At 40.8% G+C, this 27,648-nt stretch overlaps 2 protein-coding genes across 3 annotated transcripts in view; one reads left to right on the top strand and one right to left on the bottom strand.

Annotated features, from left to right (window-relative positions):
* The window catches only part of ARID4B (AT-rich interaction domain 4B), a 124,971-nt gene extending 108,950 nt beyond the window's left edge, over positions 1-16,021 (bottom strand). The window contains exons 1-2 of the mRNA XM_016199849.2: positions 15,922-16,021; positions 15,204-15,258 (exon numbers count right to left, since the gene is read on the bottom strand). Coding sequence (XP_016055335.2) covers positions 15,204-15,209 — 6 coding nt within the window. The 5' untranslated portion in view covers positions 15,210-15,258; positions 15,922-16,021. The remainder of the gene's footprint in view (positions 1-15,203; positions 15,259-15,921) is intronic.
* Positions 16,022-16,765: 744 nt separating this feature from the next.
* On the top strand, positions 16,766-27,458 carry GGPS1 (geranylgeranyl diphosphate synthase 1). Of its 2 annotated transcripts, XM_016199852.2 has the most exons (5): positions 16,766-16,895; positions 17,020-17,271; positions 21,720-21,812; positions 25,700-25,770; positions 26,399-27,458. In XM_016199852.2, exons 3-5 carry the CDS (start codon positions 21,743-21,745, stop codon positions 27,155-27,157), a joined length of 900 nt encoding a protein of 299 aa, XP_016055338.1. In that variant the 5' UTR covers positions 16,766-16,895; positions 17,020-17,271; positions 21,720-21,742; the 3' UTR covers positions 27,158-27,458. The 2 variants fall into 2 exon arrangements, with proteins under 2 accessions (XP_016055338.1, XP_016055339.1); XM_016199853.2 differs by lacking the exon at positions 17,020-17,271.
* Positions 27,459-27,648: the final 190 nt, after the last annotated feature.

Raw genomic sequence — 27,648 nt, 5'->3', positions numbered from 1 at the left:
GCTACAAGAACTAAATCACTGGTCACAACTTCATCTTTAACATTCTAACTTCAACTGTATTCAACCAGCAGCTACACATGCAAAGAACACACGATAATCCAATATAGAAAGAAACCATTTTTTCCAACCATAGAACTGAGAAAATCTCAATCATTTACTTGAAGCAGGTTTGTATTGAGACAGAATTAGCAGACCTCTCTTTCCATCTATAACACCTACAAATAACCTAGTGAATATTCACACAGAAATGTGCTGAACATATTCTAGAGCAGCATACCCCAATTTTTAACCTGCATGTAGGAATAATAAAGAACATGATTTGATTCTCTCTCATCACTGATGTCTCTACTTATCCCTTCCTCTCTCTGAAATCAATAAAAACATATTTTGTTTTTTTTTAAATAATCTTTATTGGTTTCAGGGAGAGGGAGAGAGAGAGATGAAACAATGATGAGAGAGTTGCCACTTATCGGCTGACTCCTGCATGCCCCCAACTTAGGATCCAGCCTGCAACCTGGGCATGTGCCCTGACCAGGTATCGAACCATGATCTCCTGGATCCTAGGTTGATGCTCACCTGCTGAGCCATGCCCTACCAGGCAAACATATACGCATAAATATATATATATATTTTAAGACAGTATATAAAATTCCCTTCGGTGAGGGTTGTCTAAGAGCCATTTTTATCATCTACTCCTTCACTTTGAATCTTGCCTTACACAGCATCACCGTTTTGAGAGTTGAAAGACTGAGTTAACCAAGTAAAAAGGTGACTCAAAGAAAAATTAAGAAATGACAATATTAAAAAGTGCTTTTCCAAGTTTACCTTCAAAAAAGAGTATCGACTAGGCACATACAAAATAATCAATTATAAAGAAACTGTGATTTAAAACTGCAACTACTCAAATGGAATAATTTTCAGATTCTATATGATTCCTTAAGTTAAATTGTTTTATAATAGTTGCCTATTACTTGAAAACTAACCCCCACCTTTGCTCTGCCAACACAGAAAGATTACAGTCAGAACTCTTTTCAACTGGGAGGGGGAAAAGGTTGCACATATAGGGGGGAAAAAACTATATTGGAGGAAAGTGAATGGATTAGTAGAAACAAGTCCAAACAAGTAACTAGAGAATGTTTCCCAGTAACCTTACAAGTTAAGTGATACCACCCAGACTGTGAATACTCTAGATAACCTATGTTGTCACATGCACAATAGTTGGGGTCTAAATCCACAGGGCCAAATTATCTTTGAAAGTCTTTTCTGGCTCTATGGGCCACAATGTTCAACTCAAAATTACTTATGGCAATATAACATGAGGTTTCATTTTTCTCCCATTTTAAAATATTAACTCTTCAAAGTTTTGCACTGTTTTCTTCTAATTTACAGTACTAATTTTCAAGCTAATAAAGGTTCTCCCATAAGAACTATGTCCACTGTTTAATTTAAACTTATTTTCATTGGCGCTGGCTGAGTAGTTCAGTTGGTTAGTGTCATCCCAATACACCAAGGTTTCGGGTTTGATCCCCAGTCAAGGCACATACAAGAATCAACCAAACGCCCGGCTGGGCGTGGCTCAGCAGTTGAGCATCGACCTAGGGTCCAGGAGATCACAGTTCGATTCCAGGTCAGGATGCATGCCTGGGTTGCAGACTCAATAATCCCCAGTGGGGGGCATGCAGGAGGCAGCCAATCAACAGTGACTCTTTCATCATTGATGTTTCTATCTCTCTCTCTCCCTCTCCCTTCCTCTCTCTGAAATCAATAAAGATAAATTTTAAAAAATAATTTAAAAAATCAACCAATGAATGCATAAGTGGAAAAACAAAATGATGTTTCTCTCTCCCTTCCTCTCACTCTCAATTTTTTTTAAATATATCTTTATTGATTTCAGAGAGAGGAAAGGAGAGGGGGAGAGAGAGAGAGAAACATCAATGATGAGAGAGTCACTGATCGAGCCCACAACTGGGCATGTGCCCTGACCAGGAATCGAACCCCGATTGCCTGGATCCTAGGCCGATGCTCAACCGCTGAGCCACGCCCAGCCAAACTCACTCTTAAATTAATTAATAAAATAATATACTTTTATGATTTCTTCCATTTTTTAAGAGACTAGGATAAATTTACATAAAATATATAATACCATGATATACATGAATTCTAGCTTTAAAACTGCGTTCTTTTAATGAAGAAAGTAGGTGAAAGGTTTCTAAACTACATTCACTATTCCAAAAAGCCATCAAAAGGTCATTAAATGGCAACGACTTTATTACTCGCATATAACTATCAGAGGCAGCATGGTTCCGTTTACTAAGAGGGCAGATTCTGCCATCAGTGTAATGTGCCTGTGGGCAAAAATCACACATCTTTGCATCTGCTTCTTCAATCATAAAAAGGGAAAATGCTGCTGACCTGCCTCAAAGGGATACTGTAAGAAATAACTAATGATTATGAAACTTTAGAAACATAATGTGCCATTTTAAAACACAGTAACTACACTGTTAAAAAATTCTTCATAAACCACATATTCTGACCCTAGCATCCGCTGGTGTCATTACCTACAGTGATCTGTCTCAAAATTAACCTTTCTAATAAATGCTACTAGAGATCCCAAGCACAACAGTAGCTTCTTCAACAGAGGATTCTCCCTTACTAACCCTCACAGCTTACCTTTTTAATAGCAATCTCCTGCAATTACATTTCATTAATAGTTAGTAGCTATAATAATAATAATAAACAGGACTATGTGATGCTATCAAAAATGTTACAGATGACTGGGACTATCCACTACCTAGTAGTATTAGATAGTCAAATAAATTAACAATACTTACTGAATAACAATACCACTGAATGCAAAATACTGCTGTAAGTGAGACCACTACATATATACCAAATTTAAGCTAAAGAAACATAGTGGTGCCCCATATAAATCAGTTGGTGGTAAATAAAGTAGCATATTAAATACAAATAAAATCTTGCTAAAGCCATCAAAAAAGTATGATATAGATCTGTTACGTACTGATATAAAAGGATATAAAAAGGACCAGAATATGTATACATGAGCCCATTTTTGCAAAACCAAACACAAAATAAATATGCAAGTCTATATGTGTAAACAAAAAGGTATAGAAGAATATACCTCAAACTGTTAACCTTTTAAATCACTGAACTACTTTAAGCAAGTATATCTGGATAAAACAATATAGAAATGGGTCCTTGGTGAGATATCCTTATCAAGATAAAATTGAAAATATGAAAAGCTAAATTTAAAAATAATTCACATATAGGCATAAACCAAACTGCCTCATTTAAACTTTGCCGGCAATAGTAGCTCCTTTGTCTTCCAGCCTGTTTAGCTGCCCTTTTACTACCCCCCCCCCAGAGTAGAGACTCTCAGGCTTGGCAGGGCTCCAACACTCATTCACCCCACCCCCACTAGCTCACCATGCTAGACCAGCTTCAGGTGACTAAATGCCACATCAGAACAGTGATCTGATCTAGAGAAGAAAAAAATTTTTTTGCCCTATATAAATAAGGAAGGCTAAAGGGTAGATGCTTAACCAGAAAATAAGTATCTGTAGTTGGTTCACCTAATCCAAGAACAGCCCTCTAGGCTTGGAAGTAAAATTTACTTTTCCCTTGAAAGAATCCCATCTGGGACAGCCAGCAGCAAATTAGAAGAGAGGACAAGTATTTAGTAGAAGCTTCTGCAACATTAAGGGCTAGGATAAAGGTTTGAAATGGGAGCAACAAGTTCTTAGACTAAAGAAAGCTGTTTTCTACCTTCCATTAAACATTTTGTTTTATAGGATTCCATTAAGACAGGTTTTAATCTTAATCAGAAAATTACAACTTTCCCCCCAAACTTCCAAATCGACTTTTAAGTTTAAAAAAAAAAAAAGTAAAAAAACTAGAAATAAACAAAACTCGTCACTATACCATCCTGAACGCCTAAATTCACAAGAGTTTGCACATTCTTTCCATAGAACTAATAACAATAGCTACAATTTATTGAGAATTTATTATATAGTAGATCCTGTTATTACATTTAGTCACTCCCAACAACCCGATGAGGTAAGTACAACAATCATTCCTCATTTTAGACAAGAACATCAGCCTTCTTACAAAGTTTAAGAAAACTGCCCACAACTTGGTAAGCAGAGGAGTCCCAATTCAATCCTACGCAGTCTTAATTAAAGAAACCTCATTCTATGGGTTTGTAATAGGAGTGACAGGTTTTTACCAGGACAATATACAGCTAACATGTACTGACTGCTCAGAACTATGCCAAGCACAGCATAAAACATTTTATTTATTTATTTATTTTTTAAAAATATATCTTTATTGATTTCAGAGAGAGGAAAGGAGAGGGAGAGAGATAGAAACATCAATGATGAGAGAGTCACTGACTGAGCCCGCAACCTGGGCATGTGCCCTGACTGGAAATCGAACCCTGATCGCCTGGATCCCAGGTCGATGCTCAACCGCTGAGCCACACCCAGTCGGGCCAGCATAAAACATTTTAAATGTTATTTCATTTAATACTTACAGTCTTCTAAGGTAACTATTGTCCCCATTTTGCCAAAAATGAAACTGATGTCTATTTTCATAAATGACCTTATCCAAATTTCAACAGTAAAGAACAGAGAGAGGAAGTACTAGAAACAAGATCTCTCTCTCTTATGATCACTAAGCTACACTGTTTTTTGGGCACTTCAACTAAAAAAACATGGTTTTTATACATTCAAGTATAATTTTCACTATCAGTATAAAGTGAATCTTTTCTTCAGATGCCATTTGTTCAAAAGTTTGATTGTTCACAATCTTCATTTCTGCTACTGAATGATAAAACATAGTGTGATTTTCAATGAAACTTATTAAACAGTTATTTATGACTATGCTCTCATAAGCAATTATCCTGCAAGATTATCAAATTAGGAAATAGCAGTGTGTTACTTGTAAAAACCTCGACACAGGACTTCAAATATCCTAGAGTTAAGTCACACTGCCAAAAATTTATCTATAAATTAGAAGAAAATGGCTTAAATAAGTCTACAGAAAGTATCCATTCCACTGTGCAAGATATACTGTAAGGTGACACACTTTAATAGTATAAACCTATACAGAATTAGTACTTTTGATAGCTAAATTTATAATTTAAAAATGATACATACACTGTTTTCTGTAAGATTTTCTTCTTTACAAATCATAATAATGGCCCAGAGAATCAGCTCACTGCTAACTGGAAAAACACTCACACCAGGCAGAGTAATGCAGAATTTTATATATACGTCTAACTGTATCCTAAAGCTAGGTACTTCCTTGCCACGGATGACCCCATTAGGCAAATAACTGAATGTGGAAAAGGTAAGAGCAAATATACATTAACTTTTATAATAAATAATTTCATAAATAATACCCAGTGTGATAAAAACTATACTTCCAGATTTTCAGAGTAACCTTTTAAAGTTATTTTATAAAATGTTTCCATGAATCAAAGAATATTTATTTATAGTTATAATTGAAAACATTCAGATTCTTCTTAGAAATTTAAAAAGTCAAACATTTTAAGCTATTCATGTAAATGCTAACATTTCAGAAACAACATAGTAAAAACTCCAACTGTACAGTGATATAAACAAATGAAAATTAGAAAATAAAAAGAGTAGTGACCAGATGATTAACCATGTCTTTAATGGTAAGAGTAGAAAGATGTGCAAACAACTACTTCTATTAAGATGACTGGTAGCAGATTAGCTAACAGATGATAACCTAGAGCTGTGTTTCTATCGTATTGTATTTTACAGACTGGCAAATGGAACTGTGTTCCATTGAGAAGTTGATGAAAGCTCTGGTTCTTCTCCCCAGGAAAATGTATGGACATATTAAAATTCAGCACAGAAGCCCGGCCAGCGTGGTTCAGTGGTTGAATGTCAACCTATGAAGGAGGAGGTCACAGTTTGATTCCCAGTCAGGGCACATGCCAGGATTTCTGGCTGGACCCCTGGTGAAGGACCTGCAGACACCTTGGTAACAAAAGATACTTATAGCTTATATTTTGTTCAACATCCATTAGGTTTAATGGAGACCATATTTTCCTTTGTCTTTTATATTCAAATTAAGTCATAAGCTAAAAGTGATCCTTTGCACTTAGGTAATCAATATACATTTTAAAAAATTCTATTTGCAGTTTATGCCTTATCAAAATACACACTTTCTACAATCTTCAACATTTAAATATCAAAAGGATTAATGTGACTATGGTTTCTATTGCTTCCTGTGGGTGTCATCTTACATAGAACACTAGTCCATGCTTCTCATGAATGTAGAAGTATCTTTGTTCTGTGACACCAAAAGGAAGGCAGCAAGAATCCTGTTTTTAAAACTTTGCAGCTCTTGCCCGGCCAGGCGTGGCTCAGCGGTTGAGCATCGGCCTAGGATCCAGGAGATCAGGGTTCGGTTCCCGGTCAGGGCACATGCCCGGGTTGCAGGCTGCAGCTGATCAATGACACTCTCATCATTGATGTTTCTATCTCTCTCTCCCTCTCCTTTCCTCTCTCTGAAATCAATAAAGATAAAAAAAAGTTTGCAGCTCTTTTAAATGTCTGTTACTAAAAAATTAATATAGCATGTCCATATTTTGTTTACAGTCACACTTTACAGAGCAATACACCAGTTAGCATTTTTGACAAATATAAAATATAAATGCTTATTTCCAAAATTATACAGTCCTAACTTCATTCATTTTCCAGTTATCCAGCCAGAAAATCTTGGTGTTCTTGACTCTCTTTCCCCTATCATCAGTCTGACAGGAAGGCCTGCTGGCTCTAACGTCAAAAGACACCTAAGCCCAGCCAAAGTAGCTCAGTTTGTTGAGCACTGTCCCGTGCACCGAAAGGTCAGGGCACATACTTGGGTAAGGGTTTGATCCCCAGTCTGGGAGTGTACTGAGTAGCATGTGAAAAGCAACCAGTCGATGTTTCTCTCTCACATCTATGTTTCTCCATCTCTTCTAAGCATGTCTACGGTGAGGATTAAAAAAAATTTTTTTAAAGACACCTAAAATATGACTACTTCTCACTTCCCTCCCTGTGGTGGCCACCATATCATCATCATCCCCCCCTTTTTTTAATTAGGGTGACACTGGTTAATAAAGTTATACAGGTCTCAGGAGTACAATTCTGTAATACATCACCTGTATAGTGCACTGTGCTCGCCTCCCCAAGTCAAGTCTCCTCCCCTCCCCAAGGCCATCATCCTTTATTCAAAAAGCTTCCTAAATGGTCAGCTTCTATGTTCAACTTGCCTATAGCTGTTTTTAACACAGCAGTCAGTGATCCTTTAAAAACATGAAAATTTGCCAGTCTAAAGAGACTGCATCACTCTTCTATTCAAAGCTCCCAGTTGCTTCCTCTTTCTATCAGAGTGAAATACAAAATCCTTACAAAGGCCTTCCAAGTCCTAGGTGATTTGGTCTGTTCTGCTCGGCCCCCAACCTGCATTCTTTTACAGGTCTGACCCCACTTCCTCCCTGACCTTTCCTTCCTCCTTCCACTCCAACCACCCTGTCCTCTGTGCAGTTCAATGAACAAGTCAAGCTGTCTTTGGGACCATATGACTAACTCCCTCACATCTTTCCATCAAGTCTTCTCAATAAAGCCTATCTGACCACGTTATTTAATACTACAACCTGCCTCAGCCCCCACATTCCCTATCCTCCTTACCCAGCTCCCCTCTTACCTTCATACTACTTACCACCTAACAAGGCAACTTGTTTATGTTCATTCTTATTTGTCTGCCCACCTTCCCCTGACATTAAAATATAAGATCCACAGGGCCAGGACCTTCTACAAGTTTCGTTCACTGATACATCCTAAATGGCTAGTGCGGAGACTACCTGTAAGTGCTCAATAAATGTTGAATGAATTTTTTATCCTCACCGGAGGGTATTTTTTCCATTCCTTTTCAGAGAGAGTGGGAGGGGGAGAGAGAGATGTAAGTGAAACACATTGATTGGCTGCCTCCGAACGCACCCCAACCAGGGCCAGGGATCAAGCCTGCAACCCAGGTACATGCTCTTGGCCGGAATCGCACCCAGGACCCTTCAGTCTGTGGGCCGACACTTTAACCACTGAGCCAAACCAGCTGGGGCAATGGTAAATGAACCTTTTAAATGTCCAACTCCTTGGTGGCCACTCAGCTCTCAACAGGGTTACCACATGTAGTATTACTACCCTAAAAATAGAAAGGTACACTCGTAGGACCACCAAAATTTTTAAATATATGTTCACACAAAAACTTGTAAACAAATGTTCATAGCAGCATTATTCATAGACAGAAAGTACAAATAATCCATATGGCTAACAACTAATAAATGGATTAATGAAACATGGTATGTCAATAAAATGGAGTATTACTCAGCAATAAAAAGGAATGAAATATTGACATATACTACAAAATGAATGACCTTTGAAAATACTATATTAAGTGAAAGGAGTCACAAACTCAAGGCCAGCCTGGCCAGCATGGCTCAAAGGTTGAGCATCCACCTAGGATCCAGGAGATCGTGGTTCGATTCCTGGTCAGTGCACATGCCCGGGTTGCAGGCTCAATCCCCAGTACGGGGTGAGCAGGAGGCAGTTGATCAATCTTTCACATCATTAATGTTTCTACCTCTCTCTCTCCCTCTTCCTTCCTCTCTCTGAAATCAATAGACATATTAAAAAAAAAAAAGTTTATACTAAAAAAAAAACACCACACAAGGCCACATACTGTATGATTCCACTGATAGGAAATGTCCAAAACAGGCAAATCCTTAGGGACAGAATGCAGATTAGGGATTGCCAGGGGAAGGCCAGGGAAAGGGAGAGCAGGGAGTGGTTGGTAGCAAGTACAGGATTTCTTTTGGGAAGAGGAAAATGTTTTGAAGCTGAGTAACAGCAATCGATGCACAACCTTGTGAAAACACTAAGTAATACTGAACTGTATACTTCAAAAGGGTAAATTTTTATCTCATTTTCTAAAATTCAAACATAGAACCAAATAAAATGGAAATAACTGTTCATCTGGATGTTCACTGCTCACTAATAAGGGAAGGCCAAGAGTTGGGAATACCTGGCTTGGATGTACTAAGTTCTAACTTACCAACTTATCACAGCAAAAATATTTTTTAACATAAGGGGCAGAACTGTCATCTATTAAATAGCAGCAAGCAGAACTTTCCCCTCATATTCAATCCATTCAAATCCTATTATCATCCCACCTTGTCCACTAGCTCTGCGCCACTTCTCTCACTAAACTAACTTGGTAGCCTTGAGACTCATCTTCTACTTCTACTCTTGTTCCCTGCAGTCTGTTCTCCACATAGCAGTTACTATTCTTTCTGAAAATGTGTATTAGATCACTTCACTCTCTTGCGCAAACCTTTCAATGACTTCCTCACACAGATTTTAGCCTTAAGTCCTTACCATGGCCTACAAGACCTACATTGCCAACGATGGTCCTGTGACCTCTCTAGGCTCATCTCCTACCATCCCAGCCCCAAAGGCCTTCTTCTTGTTTCTTAAATATGCCAAAGTCAAACAGGCCCAACTACATGGTCTTTGCACTTGTAGTTTCTGCCTGGAATGCTCTTCTCCCAGATAAGTGAATGGCTCACTTTATCATTTGTTTCACATGATGCTTAAGTGTCATTTCCTCAAACAGGCCCTTCATTACATTGAATGAATGAATGAATGAATGAATGAATGAATGAATGAATGAATGAATGAATGAATGAAAGAATAAAATAACACCCTCTGTCACTCTAACTTCTTAGCCTGAATCTGCTTTATTTCTCTTCATAGCACTTATCACATTTTCTTTATTTTGCTTGATGTCTGTCTCCACTAATAAAAAGTAAACTCCACAGGGTAGTAACTCTTGTTTTGTTCACTAATGTATCCTCAATACCAAAACCATGTCTGGTACAAGGAAAGTACATAACATCTCTTCAATGATTGAATTTATAGGTGGAGTTAGCAAAAATACATTCTTCAGTGAAATATGTACTCATTTGCCATACTTTTTAAAATTACAATAAGCAAAGAGTTAGCAATTTGGACAGAAAACAAGTCAGTATTTTACAAAATTGCCTTTCATCAAAAAGACCACAAATTTATAGGACAAAACACATTTGTCATATTATGAATCTAAATCCCTTTAAATATTGTAGTTAAATATTAACTATGAGGTTAACATTCACACTGGATAACCAAGCCTCTGATTTCTCTCCATCCTACATGCTCTCTAAATCTTACATGTTAATAAGTAGATCCACTGGGATATGAACCTCTTACAGATCCTTTAAATAGTCAAAACCCTATTCATCTTTAATGACAACATGCTTCAAATGACAATAACATCCATCTTTCTCCTACCCTACGGTGAGTTACTAAGTCTTAAATTCTACTTCTTAGATCATTTAAGATCTGTCCCCTTTGCTGCACTCCCTGTAATATTAGCTGAGACCCTTATTCACTTCTTAGTTGGGATCCTCACCTGGAATCTCCCTTCCATTCAGATCTCCCTTTTCATGTATTTGACACAATACTACCAAAGTGCTCTCTCTATAATATAAATCCAACATCTTTACCCCTTCTTAAAAACCTTCAGTAAGCCCTGGCTGGTGTAGCTCAGTGGTTAAGAGCATCAACCTGCAGATCAAAGGGTCGAGGGTTTGATTCTGGTCAAGGGCACATAGCTGGGTTGTGGGTTCATTTCCTGGCCCGGGGTTGGGGCACGTTTGGGAGGCAGCCAGTCAATGTGTCTCCCTCACATTGCTGTTTCTCTCCTTTCTCTCTCCCCTCCTCCTTCCCTTCCTTCTACTCTCTCTAAAAAAAACAAAAATCAATGGAAAAAACATCCTCTGATGAGAAATACCAAAAAAAAAAACACCCCCCAACAAAAAACCTTCAGTGATTCCATGTAGCTATCCAGAAAATTTTCAACTCCTTTAACTTTGTTATCCTCATCTCCCATCACTGCCCTCCTACTACTACCTCAAACATAGAGTACTTTAAGATAATCTGGCCACAGTGAACTACTTAGTTTCCAAATATACTATCTTGCTTTTTTCTTTATTGTCCAATGTTGTTTTCTCTGTGTGAAACAATCCTTTCTACCCTTCTATGCCTAGTGAAAGCTTTAACTCTCACCTTAGATGTAAATTCCAGAGGACTTTCCATGGCTTTCTCTGATTCAGATATCCTCCCGTAGCACTTATAATTACTGTATATTCAATCAATACTCTTATGATTCAATATGCACTATGTTTTGTTTTCTCTGTGTCTTCTACAAAAATGGGAGCTCCTTAGAGCAGGTCTGATGGCTTATTCACCTTCATTCCACACTGCCTGACACATGGAAAGGGCTGTTAAAATGAGTGATTTATGAAATAGGGGGAGGGGGGAGGGAGGGGAGGGGAGGGGAGGGGAGGGGAGGGGAGGGGAGGGGAGGGGAGGGGAGGGGAGGGGAGGGGAGGGGAGGGGAGGGGAGGGGAGGGGAGGGGAGGGGAGGGGAGGGGAGGGGAGGGGAGGGGAGGGGGAGGAAAGAAGAGAGAGGAGAGAAGAGAGAGGAGAGAGGAAGGAAAAGGAAGGAAGGAAAGGAAGGAGGGAAAGGGGGAGCCAGGACAAGAAAGAGGGGAAGAGGGAATAAAAACATGCACACAAGCATAGGGCATTTAAAAAGGCATTTGTAATCAACACATTATTTGTATATGACTGAAGCCAATGATTACTGAAGAGAGAATGATATAGCTGAAAAATCTATCTCCCCAGATTCCAAGAACCACTATTTATATCACTTACCCACTAGAGTCTGAAATGTCTAGCCTATCCCATTTCACTTGAAATTTTACCACAATGGCCCTGGCCAGGTAACTCAATTGGTTAGAGCACCTTCCTTATACACCAAAGTTGCGGGTTCAGTCCCAGGTCAGAGCACATACAAGAATCAACCAATGAATGCATCAATAAGTGGAACAACAAATCGATGTTTCTCTCTCCGCCCCCCTTCTCTCTTTCTAAAATATCAATAAATTAAAAAAAAACCAAAAATTTATCACAACATACTGTTAATAATATAGATGCAGGAAAAAATAAGTAGGAAATGAATCTGATATAATTAAGTCTTAGAATAATTTAGAACTTTAATAGTCTGTCATTTCTTGATAATGTGCTATCACCGACATTGAAAGGTCTATTAAAATTATGAAAAATAAATCCAAAATAACACCTATATCATGATCTATATTAGAAACACAAAACTGCTACTGTGTTAGTCAGATTTCTCAAAAACACACTGAACAAAATATCACAAGATAAGAATATACCAATCAGCAAAGAGACTTTAATTATTTAAATAAACTCTTGAAGGTAGTACTACAAGAAAATTGCTTCTAAATCATATAATACTGCCCAGCTGGTGTGGCTCAAGTGGTTGAGCACTGTCCCATGCACCAAGAGGTCGCAGGTTCCATTCCCAGTAGGGGCACATGTCCAGGTTGCAGCTTGGTCCCCAGTGGGGGGGGGGGGTGCAGAAGGCAGCCAATGGATATTTCTATCTCTCTTTCCCTCTCCCTTCCTCTCTCTCTCTAGTTAATAAAAACATATTTTTAAGAATATAAATAAATGAAACATATAACACTTAAAATAACATATATGTTGTAATTATTTTGGGATTTAAAGCAACCACCAAAAGAGCATTACTAAACACTTTTACCTCAATACAATGTCAAAAACATTTTTTAAAATTTTGTGACTAATAGGACATAACAAACTTAAAAGCTTACTTCATTTTTAAAAAATTATCATGCTTTATTCACAAGTGTTATTTAAAAATCAGTTAACAAAATTTTACGCATCATTACTCTCAGAAGCATAACTATAGTGATTTTTTCCTTTTTATTGAATTTATTGGGGGTGACACTGGTTAACAAAATTATACAGGTTTCAGGTGCACAATTCCATATCATCCATACACTATATTGTATTCACCACCTCAAGTTAAGTCTTCTTCCATCACCATTTATGCACTCCTCCACCCACCTCCTTATATCAAAGTATAAATATGTTCAGTAAGATCTAATAAATGGCATAAATCACTCTATCGCTCTGCTGTCATTACAATATAGAAATTGGGAACATGAAAAAAAAAAGTAAGCCCAATATGATCAATACTAAATACTTTTTGAATTGCAATTTTTTTAAAGTAAAACACCAATCATGGGCACCTTTCAACTTTCACCACACAAGAAATTAAGTTGTAAGAAATAACTTTTTAGTACTAGTGATTACTAGTAGGTTCCCTAAGAAAATACTTACTAAATAGTAACAGGAAATTCTTGTATACAATTAGAAGTGTATTTTAATAACTCCCTTTAACATTACTAATACCTTTTCTTAATGGCAGCAATAATGGAAATGGTGAGCATTTTAAATTAGTAGTTTTAAAATGATACCCAGAAATCTGCATTTGCCTAACACTATGAAACTTTTAGGGTTAAAGTTTCCAATGTACTTTCATTTTTTTTAAACAGACACATTGGAAAGAAGGAAAGAAGGAAAGGAAGCAAAGGAAGGACGGAAGGAAGGTAAATGAAAGAAAGAAAAGGAAAAAAAAATTTGAATCTAAAAGACCTTCAACTTATTACATTTCTTTTATCCAAACATTAACAGAGTTCCCAAGACAGGCCAGGCACCACATTGGGAATTGTGACAAATTACATTTATTCCGAATGAAATTCTGTATTATTCAGCTTCTGAGTCTATTACATATTATTCAACCCAACACTTTTCTTAAGAAATTCCTGTCTAACACCAATCGAGGTATATATTTTTCCTAACAAACTCACTGGTCACTGTTTTACACAGGTCACAGGAGTTAGTCACATCTGTGACTAACAAAAAGGGATTCTTTTCTGAAAGATCACTGATTGTTTTTCTGTTTACATAAAGGTAAGATGGGAATTCAGCAAACATAAACATTTTAAGTACTTTAGAGCACCCCAAACTCAAGAAAAAATAACGTAAAAAATAACTGAACTTAATTACTTTGCATAGCTGATAAATATTTAAGTAGCCACAGCTCTTCCTTTCTCCCATAAACATTAGCATTACAAGTTTTAATTTGGATGCAGTAGTATAAAAGCCATCTTGACTCTGAAAAAAGTGGAAGTAAATTTGTTTAAATAAAAATAGTTCAGAGGAACTGTCACAAGTAGATGAGGTTTACATTTTAACATACTATTTGTTGCATTCTGTACTTGTGAACACAATCTAACCCCTTTACAAGCACTTCTGAATTTGGGATGGATGAAAAATATCTGCTAGCCTCTAAGTTCCACCAGTTGAATCTAGACATTTCAGGTATCTAAGGCTTTTATTCTAGAATGCTTTAAAAATATCACAGCATTCAATTATGTACTCTCTAAAGTGAACAAACAGCCTGTACTTTTATTGCTATGATTTCTTCCACCAATTAAGCAAATTGCACTTTTTGGACAACATACTTCATTCAGTTAACACGTTTCCATTTAAGAGGAATCTGGCCATTGGTTTTCCACATCAGTTTTATCACAAAGCAATGCCGCATCTCACAATTCCCAGACCACATATAGATCAAAGAAAAAGAAACCAAATAATCCTAAATCCCTGGATATACAAGGAACAACAGCCATCTCTGAGTTGTCCAAAGACCGTCAAAATTCTCTCTACAAATCTTTCCATCAAGATTATTTTCGTGGCTTATCAAATAGGTCTGCTAAAAATTCAAGTGCTGTTAACACAATAAAAGGGGTTTTCTTTCATCAGTGTAACCGATAGAACCACAACACAGTTCAGGTTCTAGAATCAGATTACTTGACCTGCTTTTGTCGTTTTACCTTTTAAAACACTCTAATGCATGCAGTTATTCCTCTCATTTCCGGCCAAAAGAGTCGTTCTGTATATGGGGCAACCATCCTCGGTGCGATATCCCGAAACTGGCTCCAACTCCACAGCACAGCGCACATACATCCACACCACTGACCCCTCGTCTCCCCGGGAAGAGCTCGAAACCCAGCCCCCAAGCACAGCACTCGGAGGCCCCACACACGGCTTCCATCCAACCCCCCTACTTCCTGAATTCTACAAGCCCCGAGGTTCGTTTTCCGCAGGCAATCTTACCTTCATGACGACTCCGGGACCGCGGTGCTCTCAAAAACACCAGCTTCACCTGCACCTGGAGGGGAAACAAAAGACACCCAGTCACCACCACAGGCACCCCCTGCACGGGCGGAGGCGGAGAAGCTGAGAAAAACCGTCGAACCGGGAGCCGCCGATGCGGGGCTCGCTCTGGCCTCGCCACCCCGCACACCCCACCACCCACACAGCTAGGCAGCTTAGCGTCTCCATTGTCGGGACCCGACGGAGTTTCCCGTCTCCGACAATGACGCCATTTCTGTCAGAGAAGAAACTCACAACAAGCCGGGTCCGGCCGGGCCTCGGCGCACCCCGCGTCCGAGAGGCAGCGGCCTCGAGGGCCCTGCGAGCCGTGGCAGGACCGACCCCCGGGGCCACTGACCACGTCCCGTTCCGAGACGGGGGCCGACCAGACAAGACAAGCGGACCCCGCCGGCCGGCCGCGGGGATAGGGGACGCTGAGGAGACGGCAGGGAGGCTGCACGGCCCCCGCGCTCGCCGGGCCCCCACCGCGGCCCTTGCCAAACCCGAGCTCGGCCGCCCGGCTGGGGCGACGCAAGGGGCGGGGGCTTCGCAAGCAGAGGCCCCGAATTCCGGCGCCCGGCGAGCCCACCGCGGCGATCCTCTCCCCGTTCGTCGGCCGGGCCCAGGGACTCCCTAAAGGGCCCCTGACGAGCCCGCGAAAGCCTCAAAAATGCCCTACCTTCCTCGGAGGCGAGCGCCGACCCCGGCGCGTGCAGAGTCCCCTCCCCGGCTCCCCCCCAAAACCGACAGGCCCGGGGGAGAGATGGGGAGAAGCGCGGCGGGTCCAGCGGAGCCGAGGCTGAAGCTGCGGCTCCTCCTCCTCCCGCGGCGGCGACTGGTACCTTTGTTTGGCGGCCGCTCGGGTTCCCTCGCTGGGGGGAGGGGGACGACGAAAAATCCTCCCGGACTGAGTCCGGGCCCCCGTCGCGCTGCCCTCCAGAGGACGGCGGCCACAGACCCTCTGCGGCACCCTCCGGGCAAAGGTCCAGGCGGTGGCCGTGGCGGCAGCAAGCTAAGCTCGAGAGTCTCCTCCGCTCCGGCGCCCAAGCTCCTCACTCCGAACTCGACTGACGGGCAAACATCGCTCCCCTCCGCCCCGAGTCCCCCTCCCGTTCCCTCCGCTCTGCCCCCGTCCTGGCTGCTTCCCCGGATGGCCTCTTAGACGACCTCGGATTGGCTAGGATTTTTTAGAACCCGCCTATACCCTGTTCTTATTGGTCCCCGGGATACAAACAACGACGCCATTTTCCCACCAGTTCTATGGAAACAAAGTTATTCCTCAAAGCTTCCCGGGAAATGTAGTCCTACCCGTGATGCCAGTGTGCAAACCCTTGCCCGCGAGAACTGCAAGACCCACAGCGCCTCGCGCCTGCGTGAGGCAGAGATGGGGAGGGGGAAGGGGCGGGGCGACAAAGCAGTGGGGAGGCGGCAACGACGCCTGCGCAGTGTGACTGGGATGGCGCATTTTCTTGCAGTGAATAATGCGGAGTCGCTGGCGGCTGAGGAGGGCGGGGAGTTCTGTAATGGAGTAGGGGGAGGGATTCTTGTGGGCGTCTGGACGAGCCGAGGTTTGAACTATAAAGTGGGGAGTTGATGCCGCGTACTGCTACTCCCGTACCGGCGGCGCGAAAGCTGTGATCTCATCGCTGAACCGTGAGCGGCTGTGGTGGCAGCTGGGGGGACCCGGATGGGGAGGAGGGTGGGGCCTGGAGCGGAGAAAAGGGGGGTGAGGACCCGGATGCTGAAACCGGATTGTGTGTGAATTATCGTCCCCTAGCTGGAGAAGGGGAAGAGCCGAGGGGACGAGCGGGGCGGAAGGGGGCATTTTGGCGGAGGAAGCGGAGCCTCGCGGACCCTGCGGCTCTGCCGGCGGAGTACGGGCTGGAGGCTCTCCGCCACGCCGCTGATGGAAATCGGCCTCGGAGTTGTTTAAATCCCCCGCCCGCATCTCATGTCGTTCTCTGCGGACCTGTCATCTCCCGGAGTTGAATGAAAGAGTTCCCTGCACTTCACAGCTGCGCCTACGTTTGTATGTCTCTGTTTAGCCCTTCTGAAACCAAGTCCTGCTCTGGATAGTTTCATTTTTCATGTGCAAGTGTGTGCCCTGATTTCACTCCCTGACGCGTTGGGAAGCACTGTCCCTTGGCTCGGTCAGTCCTTCGCGTGTGGACTGCGCGCCTCCCGGGTGGAAGGGCCGTCCGGGCGGTGGTGACCTGAGCCTGGGGAGCCCGCGGTGTTAACGCGCGGACGCTCGAGGGGTGGGAAGTGCTGCGGCGCTCGTCCCAGGGCGAGGGGACTCTGAGAGGGATTTGGCTTAGGGACCTGAGGGAAGGCTTGCCCGAGCAAGGGAGGGTCGACCTGAGACTCGAGGGACTGCCAGGGGTTAGCTAAGGAAAGAACTTCGCAGACTGAAAGAACAACGTGTTGGAAAGACTTGTGTCAAAAGGGAGCTTCTGAAGTATGAGGAACTGAGGCTGGAGGGGGTGGGCACGCAGACTCTTACACTGTGTTAAAGGAGTTTTGTTCAGCCGAAAAGGAAATAAGACTCCCTTTTGAAGATGTGAATTTTGCCAAGATCATGAGCTAATGCAGGGTATCCAGCTAGGAAGTTACTGCAGTAACCAAAAGGAGATTATCTGTTTTTGTATTTGTTCGTCCATCCATTGTTTGAACAATTTTTTATTTTGTAATCCCCCCGCGAGGACATTTTTCCCATTGCTTTTCAGTTTGAGAGTGCAAGGGGGAGAAAGAGAGAAACATCAATTGGTTGCCTCCCGAATGTGCCCCAACCGAGCCTGCAACTGAGGTCCGTGCCCTTGGCTGGGATCAAACCTGGGATCCTTAAGTGCTCAGGCAGATGCTCTAACCACGGAGCCAAACCAGCTAGGGGCCGTTGAACAAATTTAAAGCAGTTTTAGTTTTGAAAGTGAGTAGCTACGGACTCACATAGGCATTCTGTGGCGTTAGTGGATCTAAAAAGAAATTAATAGAGCCCTGGCGGGGTAGGTCAGTTGGTTAGAACATGATCCCCATATGACAAGGTTGCAGGTTTGGTCCAGTCAGGGCACATATAAGAATCAACCAATGAATGTATGAATAAGTGGAACAACAAATGGAGGTGTCTCCCCCACACACACACCTTGCATTCTCTCTAAAACAATGGAAAAAATATCCTTGGGTGGGGATTAACAACAAAAAATATAAATTAATATAGTTCACCAACAAATTAATGCCTCTCTTTCCATTTAAGTCTAGTACAAGATAGCTGAAATTTCCTGGTTTAATAAAATGAGTCCTTTGAGATAGAAAAAAAAAAAAAGGCAAGTTAGACCATGTGCCACAGTGTATAGAACCCCTTATTGGGACATCATCTTTGCACCAGGGGGTTGTGGTTCTATCCCAGTGGGGGCCCATGTGGGAGGCAACTGGATCAATGTTTCTCTTCCTTCCTCTCTTTAAAAAACAAGAGGAAACAAACAAAAAACGATAATAAAATTAAAACAAAGTTGTTAAGTGAGTGTTTTTAAACTCACCTGAGTAAAGGAAAGAATAATTTTTAAAAATTCATATCTGGTGCCCACCCTGTGTGGCTCGCTGGTTGAGCATCCACCCATGCACCAAGAGTTTGCAGGTTTGATTCCAGGTCAGGACACATGCCTAGGTTGCAGGCTCGATCCCCAGTAGGGGGCATGCAGGAGGTAGCTGATCAAGGTTTCTATTGCTCCCTTTCTCTCTCTCTAGAAATAAATAAAAATATTTTTTAAAAATTCATAACTAATATTTTAAGTAAAAAAACAAAACAAAACAACTAAAGCACTAAGATTGAAACAAAGGTTAGGCTCTGATTTCTGTACAACATAATTATGTGTGACTGATCCAGAGACAAAAGAAAATTCTTGAAAGCTGGTCTCATTGATTTTTTTTTTTTTTTTTTTGAGAGTGTGTTTGTTAAAGCTAGGGATGGTAAAACAGGAAAGGGCTTAGGATAGAAGAAACAATAGGAGAGAGCCTAGGCTGTGCTGCTTTGGCTCTATAGACTTTTATAGGAAAGAGGTGAGCCACGGCAGGGCTGCTGTTGGCTCACTGAAAAGTCAGAGAAAAGGGGGCCTTGGAGACAGGTTCAGGGCATAAGCCCTGAACAAGGTGCTGCTGCCCATTACTCCTCTGGTTGCAAGTCTCCTGGGGACCCTTAAAACTTAGGAAAAAACACCCCTGAGAAAGAAATGGGGAAGAAAGGCATGGGCATGCTCCAGAGGGAGCCCACCTCTCACTGATTTTTAATTTAAGTCAAATGTATTCTGGACGCCATGAAAAAGATAAACATGAGCTTTGCTCTTATCCTAGTTGGGAAGAGATGGGCACTGATTGGTTGAGAAAAGTATATGAGATACTTTTTGTTATTCTACCATTGTATCTGTTAATAACAATCTTTTATGTAAGCATTTATTCTTTTTGCTTATCTTCTTTAACCTCTTAAGAATGAGATAACCTCCCTCAAAGCTTAATCAGTATAGGTAATAGATTACTAAACTGTCTTTTGGATTATTTCAAAGTATTTTCTGGACTATTTCCCTCAAGATATACTTAGTATTAATTATTCATTAAGGCAGATATAAAAATTTTCTGTATGGAATGTTTCTCTTTGAAATCATTTACTAAGATGATTTCCTTTGATGGAGTGCTGATTTTTTTATGATTGTTTCACATGCATACTCAAGAGTAGACTACAAAAAAACATACTCATTTTTCAATTCTTAAATTTTTTTATTGATTTTTAGAGAGGGGGAAGGAGAGGGAGAGAGAGAAAGAGACATCAATTGCCTCCCGCACACACCCCTACCGGCGATGGAGCCTGAAACCTAGACATATGCCCTGATCAGGAATTACACCTGTGACCTTTCTGTGCAGGGGACGACTCCGTGAACTGAGCCACACTGGCCAGGGCACGCAGTTTTCAATTGTTTAAGTTCTTGATCCCAAAGACCAAATCATTGTCCGAAAAAAGAAAGCAGATAAAGGGGAAAAACCTCCTAAAATGTGCCAAAGATATCAGAGCAATTAGAAAAGAAAACTCCTAATGTGAAGACAAAAATAGTAGGTTTTTTACAGAGCAAGAGAGTGGAGATTCAGTAGTAAAGGAGGATTCTAGGAAGGCCGTGAGTGATATGCTAAGAGATGTTGAAGTAAATATAAAATTCAGAATAGTTAATCACTACAGTAGGGGAGTATTTTTGTTGTTGTTAATCCTCACAAAAGGATATTTTTTCCATTGCTTTTCAGAGAGAGTAGAAAGGAGGGAGGGGGAGAGAGACATAGGAGAGAAACAATGTGAGAAAGAAACATTGATTGATTGGATTGGTTGGCTCCCACACTCTCCTGACCGGGGCTTGGAGTTGAACCTGCAACCCAGGTATGTGCCCTTGACAGGGAATAGAACCTGAGACCCTTTGGTGTGCTGGCCAGCTCTCTAAGTGCTGAGCCACACAGGCCAGGGTGGGAATACTTTTAATAATACAATTGCATTCAAGTTAATGCATGTCTTAAGTCAGAATCTCTGAAATGGGTTGATTGTAGAGAAAATACAGGAGTGGTTTCCCCCTAAATTATAAGTAATATATAAAACATTCATTTTAATTTTCATTAAAACAGTATGTTTACTAATTATATAATCAGTTAAATATAGAAGAATCTAAATTTGTGGATTTGTTTTAACATTGATTTGATACAACAATATGTAAGTTTTGCAATATAAGTTTTGCACCTTAAAATCCAGGTGAATACTCTGACCAGTCACTTGACTAAAAACTTTCCTTTTATAAATGAGATATAATTTACATACCATATAGTTCACCCCTTTATTTTTTATTATTATTTTATATATCTTTATTGATTTCAGAGAGAGGAAAGGAGGGGGAGAGAGAGAGAGAGAGAAACATCAGTGATGAGTCATTGATCGACTGCAGCCAGTAACCCGGGCATGTGCCCTGACCGGGAATCGAACCCTGATCGCCTGGATCCCAGGTGGACGCTCAACCGCTGAGCCACGCCCGGCTGGGCTAGTTCACCCCTTTAAAGTACACTATTAGGTGGGTTTTTAGTATACTCACAGGGTTGTACAACCACCATCACAATCTAATTTTAGAGCATTTCGATGCCCCTAGGAGAAACACTTACTCAGTAGCAGTCATTCCCTATCCCCCTACCCTAAGCCTAGGCAATTGTTAATCTGCTTTCTGTCTCTCTGGGTTTGCCTATTTCGGACATTTCATTTAATGGAATCATACAATATGTGGTCTTCTGTGACTGGCTTCTTTCACTTAACATACTGTTTTCAAGATTTCATATTTATAGAATTTTCTTTAAAAATGAAACAATGTCTGGCTTTACAAAAACACCTTGAGATGCAAATTCCTTTGCAGTCTGACACTGAAATAATTTAGCTAATGAGATCATATTTATGTTTCTTTTTTTTAACAGATCAACCTTGAAATTCAGCAACAATGGAGAAGACTCAGGAAACAGTCCAAAGAATTCTTCTAGAACCCTACAAGTACTTGCTTCAGTTACCAGGTAGCAGTTCAGTTACTGTCCATACAGGGTTGTTTTTATATAGTAGTGGTCATTCAAATGCTCTTGAGATTTGGGTACCTTTTTTGGGAGGTTTTGTTATTTATGGATGCCACATTTTCCTATTCCTCACTATATAGATCAAGGAAAGCTATGCCAATTTGTACCACAGAAAGCTTCACTTACCTTCCACGTTCATGTTTTCCACCATCACACACACACTCCATTTCTTACACTGCTGGTTCCTTTAAGAGCCAAATAATAATGCATCTAAATCACATTACTTTAAAGCATAACCCCCATTATTCTTATATAAAAATGGGCCACCTGGACATGACTTCCTACAGTTACACTTGCCTAATCATGCTTATGTGTATGTACATATTTTATTTTGCTATTTTCTTAACTGTGGAAAAATGATAATAGTAAAAATTCATACATGTAACAAGTGTGAGTTCTTATAATAAAATTCATTTATAAACCAGTTACTTGGAACTTGGAATATTCTTTCTCATAGAAATAATATAAAAGGTGATAAGTTAACAACCATAAAAACCTATTTAGCCCATAATGTGGCTAAACTAATCTAGTGATTGTTCTCAACTGCGTCACAGTAAACACGTTTTCATTTGTGTTCTGAAGCGCACACCTTTCTTTGAGGGCACACCTCAGCGGTAATATGTGCATTTCTATTCTTCATGAGTCTGGGAAGGATCAGTACAGTTATCAGAACCAGAAGTGCAGAGCCTCCCTAGCTACACTTTGGAAACCACTGTGCATAGTGTCATTTTTATTATGGTAGGCCCTAATGGAGACCCCTACCAGTGTCAGTGCTTCGAAAGAGTGGAGGGAAGACATAGAGAATGCAACGAGAAAGGTGCCTGCTGTTTAAAAAACCAGGAGACTGCTTTTGAGTGTCATTTATTCAGCAGCTAATAGCTTCCTATTTCAGAGTGTTCCATTGAGAAACATAGCACTGTTTCTCCTGCTCTCTACCCATCTGTTGCTGGACTTCTTTTGTAACAAATTGGCAAACACTGGCTGGAACCAGTCATCAGTGTGACAGAGTGTAAAGCATATCTCCCACTCAACACACTCCACTACTGGGCAAAGCAAGGACTACCTACAGTTACATTTTAACGGTTATGGTTACCCTATGTAATGAACTTCTATAACATTCTTCAATCCTCATCATCTGGAAGTAATATTTAAAGCCATTAGATGACATATTTAAAAACAAGATGACCTCGATGGAAAAGTAAATTTAATTTTAAAAAAATATATGTACTGTGAGGGGGGGAAGAATCCCATAACTAACTGCTAAGGAGGGACCTGCTTTGGGGAGTAGGGGAAGACCCAGGGAGTGAGGCGGGGACTGCTCATGCACTCTGGGGATTTGCTGTGGACTCAACTGCCCAAACTGTTCCCCATTTCCCTGTCTCCATCCCTTTGGTGGATGCCCAAGGGTGTGTGGGCATGGACGGTAGGCATGTTCGTTTGTTTTTTACCCGGGGCACTGGAAGGACACCAAACTGTTCTGCTTGTTACCTTCCCTCTATCTCCCTAACTTTTACAGTCCCTCCTGCCTGCTCCTGTCCTGCCAGGTCTACTGCCCCTCTTTTCTGGCTCCCTGCCCTTCCAGATTGACTGGTGATCTACTTTGTTTCCTTTTGTGTTTCTTTTTCTGTTTTGAATGTCTGTCTTTGCAGGTTTCTATAGCCAGAAGATGTCCTTCACTCCCAGCAGGTCCAGTGTAAATTCCCCTTCCCAGTGGGGATGTATACTGCCTTGTTTGTGGTGGTTGGTGATGGTGGTGTTTTTTAAGTGTTTGGGGTTTTTTTCCCCCCCTGCCTTTTTTTCCCTTTTATTTGGATGGAACGGGAGGAAGTGAGCACAGGGCAATGGGAAGTGGATTTTGTTAATTTTTTTAGTTCTTTCCAGGCTTGGGAGTTGTTTTTATTTTTTCAAATATGTGTCATGAATAAAGTTGGTTTTGAAAATTAAATAAATAAAACTGTCATTAGGTAGCTCACCTTTTTTAAATATACTCTTGCATCCATGATAGAATATAACCTGAAGAAATAGGAAATTGTATTATACATAATAAACCTATTTTTCACAGAGAGCTTCAGGGTTATTAAAGTGACTCAGAAGTGGGCCAGATCATTTATTCTGCTATAAAGTTACTCTTGCTAATAAATGATTATAATTAATAATTATTGATATTAGGATTTTCTGAAATTAGTGAAGTTGATGTTTGCTTATTTGCCCTAGTGTAGGTCTCCAGGCCCTTGCCGTGGGAGGTGGAAGGTGGGGTTAGGAGTAGAGGAAGAAAAGGGGCTGTAGAGAAGGAGTTGGTAATTTTAAGGTCTTAAAAGAAAAGAGTAATTACTATTTGTTTTACTTTTGAAGGATCTATGTGGCTAGCCTCTATTAGAAACTATTGGGGACCTAAAGTATCAAGCCAGACCCTAGAATCTGGTCAGAGGAAAAAAAATATTAAAACTGCAGAACCTGTAAGTTAAGCCTTAATTGTTTTCTGCGTACATTCTGAAGTGAATGGAAAATGTGGCTCCACCTTGATCGTCTGTGTTCTTCATCGTCTGAACTTGCTTTTTAAAGTGACATGGGTTACTCGCACAGTTAAGCATTATAAGTATGGCCCAGAATAGACTTTGTTAAGACTGGAAAGTAGGTCAAACATATAAAATTTGTAATTACCACCCAGCCCACAGTCACCTCAAGGGTTAGTGGGCAGAAGATGCTACTCCTTGAACCCTGAGACCCTCCTCTTAGGCTGATCGCAGGAAGTGAAACTGTCTCATCGGATGTGATGAGGGTTTGTGTATCCATTGTCTGGTGACTGGTATAGAGAAAACATAGACCGGTCTTAGAAAATACTATTTTTGTTTGCTGAAACTTTTTACATAACTATTTTCCTGAAACCTAATGTGACATGTATTCACCTTGGCAGGAGGCTTATAGAGCATTTTTATTAGATGAACTGGTTGTGGTTTTTGTCTTCCATTCCTTTCTATTTGGGCTAAAATGACACGTGGTGATTACTACCCATAGACCTCTCCAGCTTTCTATGTAAGAAATAGATAACCCTGGACAGCTAATGGCCCTGATGTTAAAAGGGAATACTCTGGGCTATGGTAGTCTTACTTTTTGGTAGGAGAGCAGCAGAGCTGTCCATTCTCTAAAACCTTAATTTAAAGGAATGCTAGATAATTTTTTTTTAATATGTCTTTATTGATTTCAGAGAGGGGAAAGGAGAGGGAGAGAGATAGAAATATCAATGATGAGAGCCATTGATCGGCTGCCCCCCGCAAACTCCCCTACTGGGGATTGAGCCAGCAACCTGGGCATGTGCCCTGACCGGGAATTGAACCATGATCTCCTGTATCATAGGTCAATGCTCAACCGCTGAGCCATGCCAGCCAGGTGAATGCTAGATAATTTTAAGAGATGTGAGGTAATTCAATAGCAGCGTACATTTCATTAAAAATACCTATGTTCTCTGAAATTGACAGTGCTAATTAACTGCCACTAACTAGACTGCCATACTTTTCAAAAGGAATGAATTAGATCATAATTCCTAAACCCCCATTCCATTCCAAAATTGTTGATACAAGTTAAGATGAAAGTAGTGGGTTGCTGAAGTACTTTAGAATCTCTTTTGCCTACCCTAATTTTAAGGTGGTGTGTTTTGGAATGTGAATTTTGACAGAAGGGGCCGGTAGGGGTCCAGCAGTGGAAGGCAAGCTCTACAGTGGGTAATGGATTGATGGGGATGGGTTTATCAAGTCTGATCCATTTTAGAGTAAATTTCTGAATTTCTTTTATAAGTAATAATTTTATTGCCAAGTTTTATTCTTTAATTGCAGGTAAACAAGTGAGAACCAAACTTTCACAGGCATTTAATCACTGGCTAAAAGTTCCAGAAGACAAGCTTCAGGTATCAAGGCAATTCCAACCCTTACCCACCCCTCCTTTTTTTTTTTTTTTTTTGCTTTGGGTAGAGAGAAAGAAACATCAGTTTGTTGTTTCACTTATTTATGCATTCATTGGTTGGTTCTTGTATGTGCCCTGGCTGGGATCAAACCCACAACCTTGGCCTATTGGGATGATGCTCTAACCAACTGAGCTACCTGTCCAGGGACTGTAACTTCATTCTTAATCCCCAAGACATTTATGACCTCACATAAAAATACTACTAACTCTTAACTTTTAAAAAAATATTTTTATTGATTTGAGAGAGAGAGGGAGAGATAGAAACGATGAGAGAGAAGCATCAAACATCCATTGGCTGCCTCCTGCATGCCCCCTGCTGGGGATCAAGCCCGAACCCGGGCATGTGCCCTGCCCAGGAATTGAACCTGCAACCTCTTGGTGCATGGGTTGATACTCAACCACTGAGCCACAGTGGCTGGGCTTAATTTTGTTTAATGCTCATGCAATATATTGTTTTATATTGAGGTTGCTAAAGAATTGCTAGTTTTAAAAACTAAGACACCTGAGACTCTCATAATCTGTTAACAGTTCAAATATGAAAAAAATGAAATTTTCAATTGTCTTTTTGTTAGATTATCATTGAAGTGACAGAAATGTTGCATAATGCCAGTTTACTCATCGATGATATTGAAGACAATTCAAAACTCCGACGTGGCTTTCCAGTGGCACACAGCATCTATGGAATTCCGTCTGTCATCAATTCTGCCAATTATGTATATTTTCTTGGCCTACAGAAAGTCTTAACTCTGGATCACCCAGATGCAGTAAAGCTTTTTACCCGCCAGCTTTTGGAACTTCATCAGGGACAAGGCCTAGATATTTATTGGAGGGATAGCTACACTTGTCCCACTGAGGAAGAATATAAAGCTATGGTGCAGCAAAAGACAGGTGGGCTCTTTGGATTAGCAGTAGGTCTCATGCAGTTGTTCTCTGATTACAAAGAAGATTTAAAACCACTACTTGATACACTTGGGCTCTTTTTCCAAATTAGAGATGATTATGCTAATTTACACTCTAAAGAATACAGTGAAAACAAAAGCTTTTGTGAAGATCTAACCGAAGGAAAGTTCTCATTCCCCACTATTCATGCTATCTGGTTGAGGCCTGAAAGCACCCAGGTGCAGAATATCTTGCGCCAGAGAACTGAAAACGTAGATATCAAAAAATACTGTGTACATTATCTTGAGAATGTAGGTTCTTTTGAATATACTCGGAATACTCTTAAAGAGCTTGAATCTAAAGCCTATAAACTAATTGAGGAACTTGGTGGGAACCCTGAGCTAGTAGCTGTAATAAAGCAGTTAAGTAAAATGTTCAAAGAAGATGATTAATCTTAAGCCATTCTTGAGTAGGCCTGATAGCTTATTTTAGTTAATTATTTTTTTGTCTTTTAGCCTATCATCTTTTTAAAAATTTGAAGCAAGCTGTTTGTCTCCAAAAACTGAATGGATGGGGGTGATGTGGGTGATTTCCATTTAGTGCCACTCTGTAATCACTGTACAAAACTGAAGGAATCCAGAGGAGCCACATTTAAGTGGGTCTGAGCTGAATGTCACAAAGTACTGTGAGTCCTTGTGGCCAACTCTGCCACGAATGTTCGATTGATTCTTTCAATAAAGAATTCAACTTATACCCTCTCTGTCTTCTCTGCACTGGAAACACTGGTCATGCCAGGAACCCTTCTGTGAGGCAGCAGCTCCCCTGTGCCATTCTGGGCTCTACCCCCTCGGGGGGCCATGGGGCTCTTGCCTGATGGTGGCATTATTCACCCTCTTTGCCATATAAAGCTGCTGCCCCACCTCCACAGTTCTTTCTCCCATGG

Source organism: Miniopterus natalensis, chromosome 21 (genome assembly GCF_054644295.1).
Source record: "Miniopterus natalensis isolate mMinNat1 chromosome 21, mMinNat1.hap1, whole genome shotgun sequence".
NCBI lineage: Eukaryota > Metazoa > Chordata > Mammalia > Chiroptera > Miniopteridae > Miniopterus > Miniopterus natalensis.
This window is presented reverse-complemented; position numbering and strand designations above follow the sequence as displayed.